The 12,735-nt window shown below is 45.8% G+C and overlaps 1 protein-coding gene across 12 annotated transcripts in view; it reads right to left on the bottom strand.

The window, feature by feature from the left end:
- Positions 1-12,735, bottom strand: part of VSIG4 (V-set and immunoglobulin domain containing 4) — a 59,725-nt gene that overhangs the window by 11,892 nt on the left and 35,098 nt on the right. For 3 of the 12 annotated variants that reach the window (XM_039488029.1, XM_039488026.1, XM_039488027.1), the window contains one exon: positions 2,469-2,825. The exons of 1 other annotated variant lie outside the window; for it this stretch is intronic. In XM_039488029.1, the coding sequence (XP_039343963.1) occupies positions 2,469-2,649 (181 nt within the window). In that variant the 5' untranslated portion in view covers positions 2,650-2,825. Of the gene's footprint in view, positions 1-2,468; positions 2,826-5,482; positions 5,620-5,879; positions 6,169-6,975; positions 7,191-8,169; positions 8,276-12,735 lie in introns of those variants that run through there. 8 more of the 12 variants (XM_039488018.1, XM_039488024.1, XM_039488020.1 and 5 more) reach the window with 6 other exon arrangements.

Genomic DNA, 12,735 nt, shown 5'->3' with positions numbered 1-12,735 from the left:
CGCTTTGCTCCAGCTATGCGAGTGCAATATGGCTGCCAGGAATACCCCAGCACAGAAGGCTTTCTTTGGTAGATGCTGAGCCATCTCTCTGCCCTTTCGTATTTGCTCACCGCCCATGGAAGGAGTTGTGATGAATCTGCTAAGCAGGGAACTACCCATTCCCATCAACCACCTCCCCACCACGCTTCATCTTCCACAGGCCAGGTAGGAGGAGGGGGCAGGAATTCTGTTGAAAGAACTGGCCAAGGAAGTTATCTGGTCCTTCTGCAGAAGGGGTGATGGCATGGCCAGTAGCAGCAGGGAAGCCTGAGGCCAAGGGAAATGCCAAGGAACTATGTACAGAGCAGGCTGCACAGAAACCGAGAGACCACATGTGGAACAGGGGTGACTGCTGGACATTGCAGCCAGAGCAGGTCTGTGTAGGACAGGACTTATGGGGCAGCAACCAAGTCAGGGCAGAAAGCTGGTGCCGAGGGGCCGCAATGAGACACACACCACCAACTGATCATGACCTGGAAACCTGCAAGCTTTTGTTTGGTTTGACCAGAAGGCTGGACTAGAGAGAACAACCCAGGCAGTAGACCTGAGGAGTCCTAACCCTCGATTTGATTCCCCTCCCCCACCTCCTGCAACCATAAGAACAGCCTCACTTTGAGTTAGAACTGGTTAAGCCCTAGTATCTAGAGTATTTTCAAACTTTCCCTTTCTTGCCGGTACCCACCAGGGCAAGTTCCTAAAAGGCCTAGCCATTGAAGTGCCTTCAGGGCTTGCCCCAGCATCACAGTACACCTGGCATGCTACTAACACCTTCATGTTCCATAGTACTGAACAGCTACACCCATCAGAGTTTTGCTGGGGATGATCAGGAGTGGGGAGAGAGTATAGCTGGGGTCTGCACCATCACAGGCATGAATTCCATCCTCTGGCTTGTTTCCCCCACATTAGGGTGGGGCTAGTGCCAGTTAGGGTTGCCAACTTTCTACTCAGACAAAACCGAACACCCTTGCCCTGCCTCTGCTCCACTTCCGAGGCCCTGCCCATGGCCTTCCCCTTCCCTGAGGCCCTGCCTCCACTCACTCCATCCCCTTTCCTTCTGTTGATCGCTCTTCCCACCCTCACTCCTCACCGGGCTGCCTCGGGGGGGGGGGGTGAGGGATGGGGTGAGGGCTCCAGCTGGGGTTGCCGGCTCCAGTGTGGGGCCAGGGATGAGGGATTTGGGGTGCAGGAGGGGGCTCCAGGCTGGGGGGTGGAGCCAAGGGGTTCGGAGTAAGGTAGGGGGCTCCCGGCTGAGGCAGGGGGTTGGGGTGTGGGAGGAGGTATGGGCTCTGGGCTGAGGGTGCAGGTTCTGGGGTGTGGCCAGAAATGAGGGGTTCAGGGCATAGGCATCGACTTCTGCTCGCGCCGGTGGGTGCTCGACCCCCCTCTACCCCCAGCCCTGCCCTGACTCCGCCCCTGCCCCGCCTCTTCCCGCTCCTGTCCGCCCCCATTCCAACCCCTTCCCCAAAGTCCCCATCCCAACTCTGCCCCTTCCCTGCTCCTATTCCGACTCCTTCCTCAAATCCCTGCCCCAGCCCCACCTCCTCCCCTGACTGCGCCACATTCCCGCTCCTCCCCCATCCCTCCTGGAGCTTGCTATGCTGCCAAACAGCTGTTTGGCACTGGCAAGTGCTGGGAGGTAGGTGGAGGAGTGCAGATGCGGCACACTCAGGAGAGGAGGTGAAGTGGGGTCAGAGAGTGGAGAGGGGAGCTTGGCTGCCGGTGGGTGCAGAGCACCCACTAATTTTTCCCCATGGCTGCTCCAGCCCTGGAGCACACATGGAGTTGGCGCCTATGGTTCAGGGTGTGGGAGGGGGCTCCGGGCTGGGGTAGGGGTTTGGGGGTACCGGGGGGCGGGGAGTTGGTCTCCGGCTGAGGGTGCAGCCTCTGATGTGGGGCTGGAGATGAGAGATTTGGGGTACAGGAGGGGGCTCCAGGCTGGGGGGTTTGGAGTGCAGGAGGGGGCTCTGGGCTGGGGTAGGAGGTTGGGCTGTGGGGGGGTGTGAGGGCTCCAGCTGGAGGTGTGGGCTCTGGGGTGGGGTAGGGGATGAGGGGTTTGGGATGCAGGAGGGTGCTCTAGGCTGGAATCTAGGGGGTTGGAGAGCGGGAGGGGGAATCAGGTCTGGGGCTGGGGCAGGGGCCTGGGAGGGGGTCAGGGGACAGTCAGTGGCCTGCCAGGATCCCTTTTTGACCGGGTGTTCTGGTAAAAAACTGGGCACCTGGTCGCCATAGCTGCTAGTGCAGTGAGGAAGAAGTATGGAACTCGAGAATCCATTGGAAATGCTGGCCCCAACCCTGTGGATGTGAGGAGTCAGTGTGGCATGGAAGCCCTTCTGCATAATCCCATCCCCACCAGATCTGCAGCCAGCTCAGTCAAGTGCTTTATGACTGGCAAATGCTACATAGGTGCAAGGGTTTATTACTCGATTTACCTTTAACAACCTTAACTGTAGTGGTTCTCTCCTTGGTTAGCAAGCTGTTGTTCTGGGCTCTCCAGGTGACTTTGCAAGTGTAGTGTCCACTGTCTGTTATTTCAAGCTTCTCAATTTCAAGAGAGACATCCCCTGGACTGTATTTTGGGACGCTGACCCTACCTCTGTACCGTGACAACATGATGTGATCGCCAGAGCTATCTCTTCGAAAGACGGTAGCAGGGCTTTGATCTCGGACCAGGGTCCAAATGACTGTTTGCTGCACAAAGTCCTGGGAAGGCCCGTAGATACATGGCAAAGTGATGGAACTTTTCCATGTCCCTTCAGTGTCGTGGGTGCCAGTCAGTTCCAGGATGGCTGCAGAAAGCAGGAAATGAGGGATGGAAATAAAAGAGGAAACAATATTAGCAACACCAAACCATGCTGGATGCACCACCAGGTTGAGCTCACCAAGCCACAGACAGTCACTCCTGACAACCATTTTATATGTGCTGTTTGTTATTACCATCTGAATCCAGGACTGTCAGTCATACCATTGACTGTATCCAGGGGCCTGAACAATCCTTCCAGCTCCCTGGTTATTTTTGTTGCTCTTCTCTGAACTCTCTCCCATTTTCAATACCTTTCTGCTAAGGAGATGTAATAGATCTGAATATAACATCCCAGCTGTGCTGACCACAAGTCCACAGAAAGGAGCACCATTACCTCCTTTTCCCAGGATTGTGGTTACATATTCATATTACCTCTAAGTACACGGTTGTTTTGGATCTTTCAGCTCCAAGGAGTTCCTTCGTTTTCTGATTGGATCTGGTGCCCCAATACTCTACCATGCGCGTTCCTTTCAAGCATGACTAGCCACTGCTTCTCCCACCCTTTCATGCACACCTGTCCATCATATATGGGAGGAAGGAGGGGGAAAAAAATCATCCCCACTGCTCTAATGCCTTTAATATATTTAGGGCCAAATTCTGCATTTAGTTACACCAAGGGAAATCCAGATTGTAGTAGGTTTACTCTGCATTTACACCAGTATACCTGAGATGAGAACCTGCCCTGTTGTCTCAATATTCAATCTGGAACTTGGAAAACAGAGATGGAAAGTTTCCCAACTCTTAAAGTTTCCACTGGAGCATTTCCATTTATTTCTCAAATATTGTCCAGAGTCTTGCAGTAGTTTTCCTTGAATATTGTGAAATTATCAACATCTATGAATGTATTTTGTATTCTCTCAGCATTGGCTTTTTAAAATCCTAATGTCCACTGTCTAAGGCATTAAAGGCATAGAAGCCATCTGTGTTGTGCAAACAAAGTACCAAATAGACACAATGCACCAGATTCTCAGCTGGTATAAATCTGTGTAGCCCTATGAGACAAATGACTCGACTAAGATCAATGAAGCTACACTGATTTACAACAGCTCAGGATCTGGCATTTTAATACATGCAGCAGAGGACTGTGAATACCCATGTCTACGAATCAGTTCTGGAGAATTATTGGAAAAACTAGAACAATGAGCAGAAGCAAGATTAAAAGGGAGAGTCTTGGTTGTAATCTAGACCAGGGCAATGTTACTGAGAGCCATTATCAAGCTCTTGGTACTAAACAGTTCTTTGGCCTGCATTATGTGAAAATTGGTGGTGGGTCTCTGCCAACTCCTTATCATAGGTGACCACATCCCCATCATTGCCATGTCAATTAGCACTTTTGCCCACTTGCTGGCAGTCTCCCCAGAGAGGCCAAAATTGAACAACTCACAGAGAGCGGATTCCCCTCTCATACTACAAGTCACAGATGTCCCAGACCAACCGACATGATGGGGAGTATTCACGGAGTTTGGACTGCAGGACGTGGGTCCTCTACCAGTTATAACAAACCTCAGACATGCCGACATTAGAGATAACGTGCCTGGGCAGATGCAAAGACTGGGATGAATTATTTGGGAACTATGTCTACTTCAATCATAATGAAAGCCCTGGTGTCAGATTCAGAAAAGATTTGCTTTGAATAATGCAATAATGAGACCTGGAATTGAGCGAGGAAATTACAAATCTGGTCACACAAAGGCCAGATCTCTGACACTGATTTTCAGAAATTTTATGAAAAGTCTCCTAAACAGAACACAATGCAACAACAAAAAACCAACAAGAAAATACTCTAAACTTTGTCCAAAAAAATGACAAGAAGCAAACGAACCGCAGGAACTAGCTGGATGCAAACAGAAAACTTGAAAACAGGAAGTGGTGAGCACGGTAGCTCTAAATGGAACCTTTTCCAGCTGGGAAGAGCTTAGCTTAAGAGTCAGCTTTGAGGGTTGTTCTTTTATTTATACTGTGATCTGGAGCAGAGTGAAATATATACAATATATTCCAAATGTTTTGAAAGGCCAAGTTATCATAGAAATGAAGAATGACACAGCTGGGCTCAAAGGGGGCTGGGCCTTTTAGGGGAGTTGGCTAGCAAAAAACAAATATGATTTAAGGAAGACAGAAGGAAAATAACCATGTTGGAACAGAAGCACTGAAGTGTAACATATGTGCTGAATGGAACAGCCCTGCAGTATGCTCAGTAGTAACTGGCAGTGTAACTGCCTCAGCTTGTATGAGTTGAACAGGGTCAGATTTGGGAGGCTCCAAGAATAGTTGAGTCTATATTGGGGATTTACAGAACAGTAACCTGGTCTTTTGCTCTTGGTAAAGAAACACGTTTTTATGAAAAAACTTGCATTGTCTTACCTACCTAGCTGTATTTTAAGGAACCTATGTGCTTTAGCCCAACCCTACCCCCTTTCTGGTAAAGTTCACTGGAAACGTAGAAACCTTTACTCCATATTTCCCGGATTGTGCACTGTTGCTTTGTGCTGTTAAACAGCTGCCGTGTTTCAGCCCAGAGCTTGCTGCATTTTTCAGAGTGATATGATTACTATATCCCAAAGGAGAAACTACTAGCTGTAAGAGGATAAACAGAGCAAAAGAAAACTGATGCTGAAACATTTCTGAACAAGAAATATTTCCTACCAGTGAGAGCTGTTTAACTGGGTTGTAGCTTCCCAAGGAAAATGATGGGGTTCCCATCGCTAGAGGGATTAAAAACTAAACTGGCCAAAACCACAGAGAATGTATTTTAGAGAACATTCTTCTATTGGTCAGAGGAATGGGTTAGCTAACCTTCTAGAATACTACAAATTGGTCAGAGGAATGGGTTAGCTAACCTTCTAGAATACTACATTCTTCCATTGGTCAGAGGAATGGGTTAGCTAACCTTCTAGAATACTACAAATTTTCAAATCTTTTCATTTTCGGGACCATTCCATAAGAGTGGGACAATCTCTTTTAGACCCTCTCCCCTCCTCCTCTCCCAATCCCCCACCTTCCTAGTGGCATAAAATTGCTCCCTGAATCGCTGGTCTCATACATTAAACCTGTGAACTGGGACAAGAATTCTTTGGGGCGGTCCAAATCTGCATCTGGTCTTCTTGGTTCATGGCCATCTTTATAAGACGAATCCCAACCAGAACACTGGATCGAAACTATTGGCAGGTTTGCAAGTTCTGTGAATCTAGGCTCACTCTTCCAGTTTCTCAGATGCCCGTCCAAATTGCAGCCTCATAAATAGTCAGAGAACTGCTGAAGCTCTTTAGCAAATGACTTCAGAATTTTCCTCAAAGTCCAGTTTTTACTTTTCGTCCCCCCGGTCCTCTTTTCTGAAAGTCTCCTGTTCCTTTTAACTCTGTTTAAAACAGAACTCCAAGTAAGCAACTGAAATAGGAGTTCACATACATCTAACCTTCTACTTTTGCATCACAAACCAGGACAGGTGCCTTCCCCCACATTCTTTCCTAAAACATGGGAGTAACTCAGGGCTTCCACACACACCTTTCAAAGCAGTATCAACATTTTCCCCTTATCTTGTTTTCCAAGTTCTTCCTAATGCAGTGCAGATTTACTGGTAAAATGTGAGCACATTTCATTTGAAACTGCAGCACTGTATAAAATGACAGCTCAGATTCTGATCTCAAATTATGAGTGTAGTTAGCGTAACAGAGTTATGGAGATCAGAATCTGTCTGGAGGTAAGCCAGGGGTGCAGCTCTAGCCAGCATTGTAATTACAATACCCACCAGCACAATTCTGAAAAGTTGTTACTTCCAAAAGAATGAACATATTCCAACCATACAATGAACTTTTCAGAAACTAAAATGCTAGAGAAGATACTCTCCCAGTATCCTGAACAATCTATTTTGTTCTAACTCTGGGCACATTACATCTGACAAATTGCTTAACGCTGGGCTGTTTGTTACATTCTCAAAAACATCTCCCAGTTGTATGTGATGCAAAATGACTGTAAATGTGTATTAGCTGCAGAACTAAGGTTCTGGTTTTCACAGCATTTTTAATATTTATTCTTCCATCAACAACATACCTATACAAACAATCAGCTAACACACACGGGCATGTCTGCACCTGTAGAGTAACTTTCCCTGAATATGAAAAGCATTTGCATTTACTCACCATTGCAGAAGATGAAGGAATTCACAAGTGCCACTAACCACATTAACTTTTCCATTCTTCACAGGACTGCAGCTACGTCTCTCTGATGCTGAACTCAGTGAGACAGACCCACTCTGCCAGGATCAGAAGCCAAGTCAGCAATACTTCCTTTTCTTCACTTATTATATCATCTGGGATCTAGAGCTGCTGTTGCTGCTCCTCTCTTTTCCTTCCTTCTTTCACAAAAAATACAAGTTACATTTTACTGGCGGCTGAAGGTGTGGAGAGAGAGATCCTAATGGAGGATGGCGTTAATAAGAAGATTCTAATAATCTTTTCTTTTCCATTTCATATTTACCTTGAGTCTATCTACCTTGCTTACCATTCACTTGATTTTTTTTCAAGTAACTTCTTCCTTTGAGTCTCTTTATAACTTGCTATTTTTTCTGCTTTCTTCTCTTTCATGTTTTCCATTCTTTTCTCAGTGTGTATATATATATATATATAAACACACACACACAAGAACGATGTTAAAAGAACATTTTTAAGGTTGAAAAGTCAAACACTCCAAAGTTAGGACGTACCTAAATTAAGGTTGTGCAACCTGAATTTGGCCTGCTTGACCATATTTATTATGATACAATCTTTAACTACATGCGCACATACTATTTTTCTATAGGAGTCCTTGCCTTATTCAGTGCACAGGATGGCTGGTGCTCACTGAAAATTGTATTTTATCCTCACTGTTCAATGTGTGGGCCCATCCATTATTTACTGCACACTTTCAAACCCTGCGCTGAAGGCAGAATTATTAATTTTCTCCTGGGCTTTTCTATGGCACTTATCACAATCATTTTGGAGTGCTTAATTGATATGCCTATGATGAGGAACGGACAGATTAAGGTCAAAAGAATCCATTAATTTTGTGTGCCCAATTTGAGACACCTAAGACTTGATTTTTCAAAGTCCTTAGCATTACATAGTATGTTCTATGTTCAAAGCACAGCTGCCATTGACTTCAGTTACAGCGGTGAGTGCTCAGCACTTCTGCAAATGGGACCTCAGGTTATCAAGTTAGGCACTCAGAAAATGAGGAACACACAATTGGTGACCACCAGTGAAAAGTTTGGTTTAAATTACTTTCCTAGCATCACTCAGGAGCTCTGTGGCTGAGGCAGGCATAGAATCCTGTTCCCCAGGGCAGCATTTAATTACCTTAACCATGACCTGCTTCTTTCTCTTCCTGCAATCCCCAGCCTTATTCACTATACACTTTCCAGCTTCCACCTCACAGTTCTCTGACACTTCAGCTAATGAAGAAACTGATAGCGGTAGTAGATTGTCATGCTTCACATGCACCAGAACTAAAGAGAATGAGACAAAATACCTACTGGAAAAGTATCACAGCTGAGGAATGGTGAGACTGAGAAATCTTGGGGTCCAGTCCAGGTTCTGAAGAAGGTGTGGTCTAGGGGGCACAGTCTCTCCCGTCCATTCCCCTCAAGGTTGATCTCTTCTGCCCCATCACCTCCAATCTCTCCCTGTCCCAGGCCTGTCTCTTCCCTATCCCTGTCTCCCTGTCCCAGTCTCCCCACCCAACCAGCCAACCACCCTTCCCCCTCATCTCACAGTTCCCCCTCCATCTCTCAGTCACAGTTTCTTCCCCCTCCTCCAGTGCCAGTCTCCTTATCCCAACCTACTCCTTCCCTTCCCCTCATAGGCTGTTCTTATTCTCTTTGCATTCAAATCAGACCGCATCCTCCTCCAAGCTGCCTTGGCACCAACAGGGAGGTCATCGAAACCAACGGAGAGACAGGCTCCCTGCTCTCAGTTCCAGGTCTTGGACAAATCCTGACGCAGCCCACCTGGGAGCTACGATTACCGGAAAAGTCTGGCTTTCCCCATAGCTCTGGGATGGAGTGTGCTCAGTTGCTCTGTGGGGATGGAGCATGCTTAGTCCGGTCAGCCCTGGGAACTGAGAGAGACTCAAGCAAGCTCAAGGAGGGCTGAATCTTTGGAGATTTTAGCTTCTAAAATAAAACAAGTCTCCATTGAACATGTGCAAACTACAGTTGTTTTAAAGTTTATATATTGGCCAAATTTGGTCAGATTTTTACAGCAACAGTAAAGGGCATATTCCTGACACAAAGGCCTCCACCCTGCCAATTTTCAACTCCCTGTGCCAAAGCTGTTCAAAGAAGAGATTGCCAGAATTTTTTAATATGGGCAAAACAATGCTTTCCCCCCTATCCTTGTTCTCTGAAATGGGTGAACTGCTTTGGCTGAAATTTCCCCAAAATATTCAGCCTGCTGCAGATGCTCAGCCTAGAAAATTTGAGCCCAAACAGCAAATGTATAAGGAGCTGAAAACAGGTTTTAGAATGGGAAGTGAGCTACCTTAAAAACTGGTGGTGCTACCAGCCTTGCCTATAATACATGAACCATAGTGCAGGTGCAATAGTTTATAAAGGAAGCACTTATGGCATTGTTGACCTCATTCCTCTGCTTATTCCATTTTCCTGTTCATAGAAAGCAGTGTTACAGAACTGATAAAAAAAAAAACCCACAATATGTTATGTGTATTCTTTTCATTGTAACTCACTATATGTCAGTGGTTCTCAAACTTTTGTACTGGTGACTCCTTTCACATAACAAGCCTCTGAGTGTGACCCCCCCCCAATAAATTAAAACCACTTTTTTATATGTTTAACACCATTATAAATGATAGAGGCAAAGCAGGCTTTGGGTGGAGGCTGACAGCTCGCGATCCCCCCGTGTAATAACCGCACGATCCCCTGAGGGGTCCCAACCCCCAGGTTGAGAACCCTTGCTATAGGTCATTCTAAATAGTAATAAGTCTGGAATAACAGCAGTAAAATATGTATTTCAGGCTGAACATGTTCTGTTGAAAATGGTTTTTAATAGAAAGTGGCATTTCTACTAAAGGGAAATTTTCACACACACACAATATTTTCATTAATATTTTGGGAGGTCTCACCAAAGTACTGAAAACTCACCCCCACCTCCAATATTTTTTTAGTGTTCAGCAACCAAACACATTGCTTTTTGGTTGCACAAAACCCAAATATATTCCAGAAAAAAAATGTATTTGAATATTTTCCTTAGAAAAAAAATTATTTCCCAGCCACTTCTGGTCTATACACAGATCATCAAATAGGATGCCATAGAGCCCTTCTTACCAAGAACAAAGGATTGTCATATTATTTATGGGAATAAGAAACACAACTATGTTTTCCCAGGATATACTAATGCAAACTTTATAGCAGCCCTATAACACCACGTTATGTTTTTTGCCAGTTTTATTGTTTGCCTTTGGTTCTTTGAGTCTTAATCTGTTTACCCCTATGAAGTACCTTCCTTTATGTATGATGTTCCTGGAGTCATTTGTTGTTCATGTAGATGGATGGGTTTTTTGCATGAATTAATTCGAATGTGAATACTATGTGGGATGGGGTCAAGAATGAGAGGGAGATGCATACGTTAATTTCAGTGTTCTTAGGCCAGGCGAGTGGATGAATAAAGTGGTTAAATTATAATTAAGCTGGGCAAACCTGTTTACTGTGAGAAGCATTTGGCCGAGCAGGAAGGGAAAGTCATCCTTTGGTCTAGATAGGTGATAGGAGATCCCACCACTATCATAATGGGTGGCACAGTCACATTGACACACACCTCCTGGGGACTATCTATGCTGAAAATTTAGAAGAGGAGGAAGCATTGTGTGGGGGTTTTCAGTCATGGAAGGACAATCTGAATACAGCCTAGGGTGGCTATAAGTTTTCTTCTGGTCCTTTTTATAAGACAGGTTAAGTGTTGATACTTGTGTGGGGGAGGCACCTTGGTAAAGGTTGTGGGTCACTTCTCATTTCCCTTGCTCCTCTATGGGAAAACTAATCACACAAGTTCTGCTTTTCCAAACCAACCTTGCTTTACAGAGCTGGAAGCAAGATTTTTAATTAGGGACTGGCTGAGGAGGCATATTTCATCCTAGGAGGTTAAAGCAAGTTGCTGGCAGCTATCTAAGAGCATTTTGAGCCAGCCTCATGTCCAGTCTCTGGTCACCTGCTGAAGCGCATTTGTCTGCACTGCCCTGGAAACAGGTGGTTCTTTTCAGACTCCAGCAGGTGCCCTATCAGCCATTGCATCAGGTGCTGGGGTCACAACAATTCTTTGGAAGCACCATGGGGCCTAGCTCCTATTCCAGAGAGCACTGTTTAAGCAGGCACAAAGCATTCTGGGATGCAGAAGCGGCGGATAGGGTGCAGATGACTGAAATGGGGGGTCATGTTCTGAAAAAGGATGAAAAATGCTGATGAAAAGGAAATTTGATTTGCGTTTCTAGCTTTCTGCTCTGGGCTTGCTCATACTTGGGTGTGTTCCTCCACTGCTTAGTAAGTACATCATGGGTTAGGATTGAGGGAAGTTCTATCCCTTCCTTTCCTCTTCTCTTGTGACACGGCTATGCTGAAAAGAGAAGACAACGACTTTTGGCTCCACATTGCTGCTGGGGAAGGAAAGAGACTTGTACTCTTAATGAGGCAACTGTGGGTTTTAGTGACCCATGCCCCACAGAACTGGGGAATTTTAGAAAACCGTGACTTGGATTGTTATTAAATAGCAGAAATGATTGCCCAGAGAAAGCTGAAATTCACCAGCTGGCTATAAATACATCAGTAAAAGGCATTACAGCTGGTTAGAAATCATGGCTACGGGCAATCTATTGACTTGTTGGGTGCTATAACAAATGACGAACCATTTGTTAAAACATATTTTAATCATTTACTTTGCTTTTATAAGCTATTTATAAATATACCCTTTGTGACGTTGCACTCCATAAGTTTATGGAAATATGCTTTTGAATGTGAATATGATGTAAATGGAATATGCTTTATGCAAAAGGTCTCTTGTAAGGTATCATTACAAAGCTTATCATCTATTGAGTGTGGTCATCCTATTTGTATGTATGTATCATTCTTGTACCTAAAACTAGAAATATAAAGTATTACTCTGAAGTCCTATTGTAAAGTGTGGGCCATTAATGGTGGTTTAGAATCTTGATGGCTCCCATTGACTAGGACAATTGGTTGTAAATGGCTCTGTTTACTTGCAAGCGTTTCTGCATGTGTGTGTGTCAGGCCAGGAAGAATGAAGGCTTGGGGTCTCACCGGACACGGACTATGTCACCTGGTACTGGAATCCATCTTAAACCTGTTGCCTTTCCATTTAGAAGGAGGGGTGGGGACTCAGAGAGACAAAAGATTCCCGCCTCGTGCCAAAGCTATAAAAGGCGGTGGAACAGAACAAAGGAGGCTGCCAGTCATGAGAAATCCCCTAGTTCAGTGGTTCTCAAACTAGGGCCACCACTTGTTCAAGGAAAGCCCCTGGCGGGCTGGGATGGTTTGTTTACCTGCCGTGTCCACAGGTTCGGCCGATCGCGGGTCCCACTGGCCGCGGTTTGCCGCTCCAGACCAATGGGGGCTGCAGGAAGCAGCACGGGACAAGGGATGTGCTGACTGCCCTTCCTGCAGTCCCATTGGCCTGGAGCAGTGAACTGCAGCCAGTGGGAGCCGTGATTGGCTGAACCTGTGAACGCGGCAGGTAAACAGCCCGGCCCGCCAGGGACTTTCCCTGAACAAGCGGCACCCTAGTTTGAGAATCACTGCCCTAGTTACCTCCTGAGCTGGAACTAACAAGGACTGTACCAGGGGAAAGGATTGGGCCCAGACTAAGAAGGAGTCTAGTCTGTGAAAGAAGCTTACTGGA

Source organism: Mauremys reevesii, linkage group 9, assembly GCF_016161935.1.
Source record: "Mauremys reevesii isolate NIE-2019 linkage group 9, ASM1616193v1, whole genome shotgun sequence".
NCBI classification, from domain to species: Eukaryota; Metazoa; Chordata; order Testudines; family Geoemydidae; genus Mauremys; species Mauremys reevesii.
This window is presented reverse-complemented; position numbering and strand designations above follow the sequence as displayed.